This window comes from Octopus bimaculoides, chromosome 16 (assembly GCF_001194135.2).
Source record: "Octopus bimaculoides isolate UCB-OBI-ISO-001 chromosome 16, ASM119413v2, whole genome shotgun sequence".
Taxonomy (NCBI): Eukaryota; Metazoa; Mollusca; class Cephalopoda; order Octopoda; family Octopodidae; genus Octopus; species Octopus bimaculoides.
The window spans coordinates 4586776-4588619 of NC_068996.1; the positions used below are offsets into that span (position 1 = coordinate 4586776).

The 1844-nt window shown below is 35.5% G+C and overlaps 1 protein-coding gene across 1 annotated transcript in view; it reads left to right on the plus strand.

Annotated features, from left to right (window-relative positions):
• Positions 1 to 53: 53 nt before the first annotated feature.
• The window catches only part of LOC128249583 (probable serine/threonine-protein kinase clkA), a gene marked incomplete at both ends in the record, with an annotated part of 265810 nt that continues 264019 nt past the window's right edge, over positions 54 to 1844 (plus strand). The window contains 1 exon segment of the mRNA XM_052973504.1: positions 54 to 129. Coding sequence (XP_052829464.1) covers positions 54 to 129 — 76 coding nt within the window.

Here is a 1844-nt window from a genome sequence, read left to right on the forward strand (position 1 = left end):
TGTGTATATATATAAATATGTATATACATATATATTCAGACATATATAATGATAATAATAATAATAATAATAACAACAACAACAACAACAATAACAACAATAATAATAATAATAATAATAATTATAAATGCGAATGTCAGTATGTCACACTTTTTCAACTTTGCTGCTAGAGGCCGTAGCCCAACATATCATACCATTTTGGAATCAGGCCGACTCCGAGAGTAAATTAAAAACATTCCGTAATCCTGAAATTTTGGATTCTCAAGTTTTCATTACTAAAATTGTTTTCGGTGATTTTTCTTACGTAATTGTTTTGCGACGAATGTTTTTGTACGATAACAATTTTTATAATTTGAAAATAAATTTTGGGAATAATCGAAATTAATTGCGAAATCCAGCCACTGTTTTCGGCGATCTTTTTACGTGAATTTTTGTGAGGAATATGATCATCATTGGGATATGACTCTGGAGGAAGAAATTGCAATAGATTCTCCAAAACAAGTCAGAGATCTGTTTGCAGTAACGATTGCCACCTGCAAAATTTCCAACTCTTTTACTCTTTGGGAAAAATATAAGGAGGCTCTCAATGAGGATATTCTTCATGAAATAAGATTTGCTCATCCAGGATTGGAATTGAATCCTTAGATTGCAAATTTAACTCCCAGGGAAATTGAAGACAAAGTGATGAATTTGGCTCAAAGAGATCTCATCAATTTTGGTCTGTCAAAGGCAAACATAGAAACTGGACAAACCAACAGAGAAATTTTGAGAGAAACAGGATACAACATGGAAGAACTGCGGCAATGTGTTCAAAACAATGAGCCCCTGTTGAACCAAGACTAACAACAAGTGTATGAGAAGGTTCTTGATGACATCAACAACAACAATGAAGGGATTTTCTTCTTGGATGTAACTGGAGGCACTGGTAAAAATTTTGTAACTAGCCTTCTTGTATCTACAAAGAAAAGTAGCTCTAGCAGTAGCATCATCGGGAATTGCTGCTACTCTCTTACCTGCAAGGCGTACAGCACCATCAAACTTATGATAGATTTTCTGGCTGCCAACACAACTTTAATCTCTTCTCTGGTGAGACCAGCTTTGTTGTGAGTAGTAAGCCAAGGTGCTTTATTAAGCACTATTGGGTTGATGGAGGAATAAAAGCTAGAGATATCGAACTGGATAAGTTTAGTGTTAACCTTATTAGCAATAAAAGTAAACCAATCAACGACTTGAAAAGAATTAGACCATAAACTAAGTTTTAATTTATTGACTAATGTAGGGATATATTTATCTAGGATGTTTTTACTAAGTATACCGATGTCTGAGTTGGAGGGACAGATAAGCCGTAAGTTTTGTTTGTGGTCCTCCACCCAATCCTAGGTTGAAACAATTTGAGGATGACCTGGGGTCCATCGTGAAGAATGCAAAATTTCACCGTTCATCCCTCGGGAACAAACATCTTAGATATCTTCACAACATCTCCAAGGAAATTAATAACATGGATTACATCCTTGTTCAATCAGATAAAACGGGAAAACTTCTGTAAACTTACTTGGAGCTACTATCTGGAACTGCTTAAAAAAGAAATTCAAACAAACTATAGGATTACTGGTAAGAATACATTCAGGGAAGCTAACCTTGAGGCTAAAGAAATAATGGAAATGTATGGGTTACAGATGAAGACAGGACCATTAGATCCTAAGCAACCACGGTTTATTTTAAAAGACCACAAACAAAACTTTTATAATGACCGCTAAGTTACGGGGACGTAGAAACATCAACATCGGTTGACAAGCGATGGTGGGGACAAACACGCACACTGTTACATTTATACGCACACACGC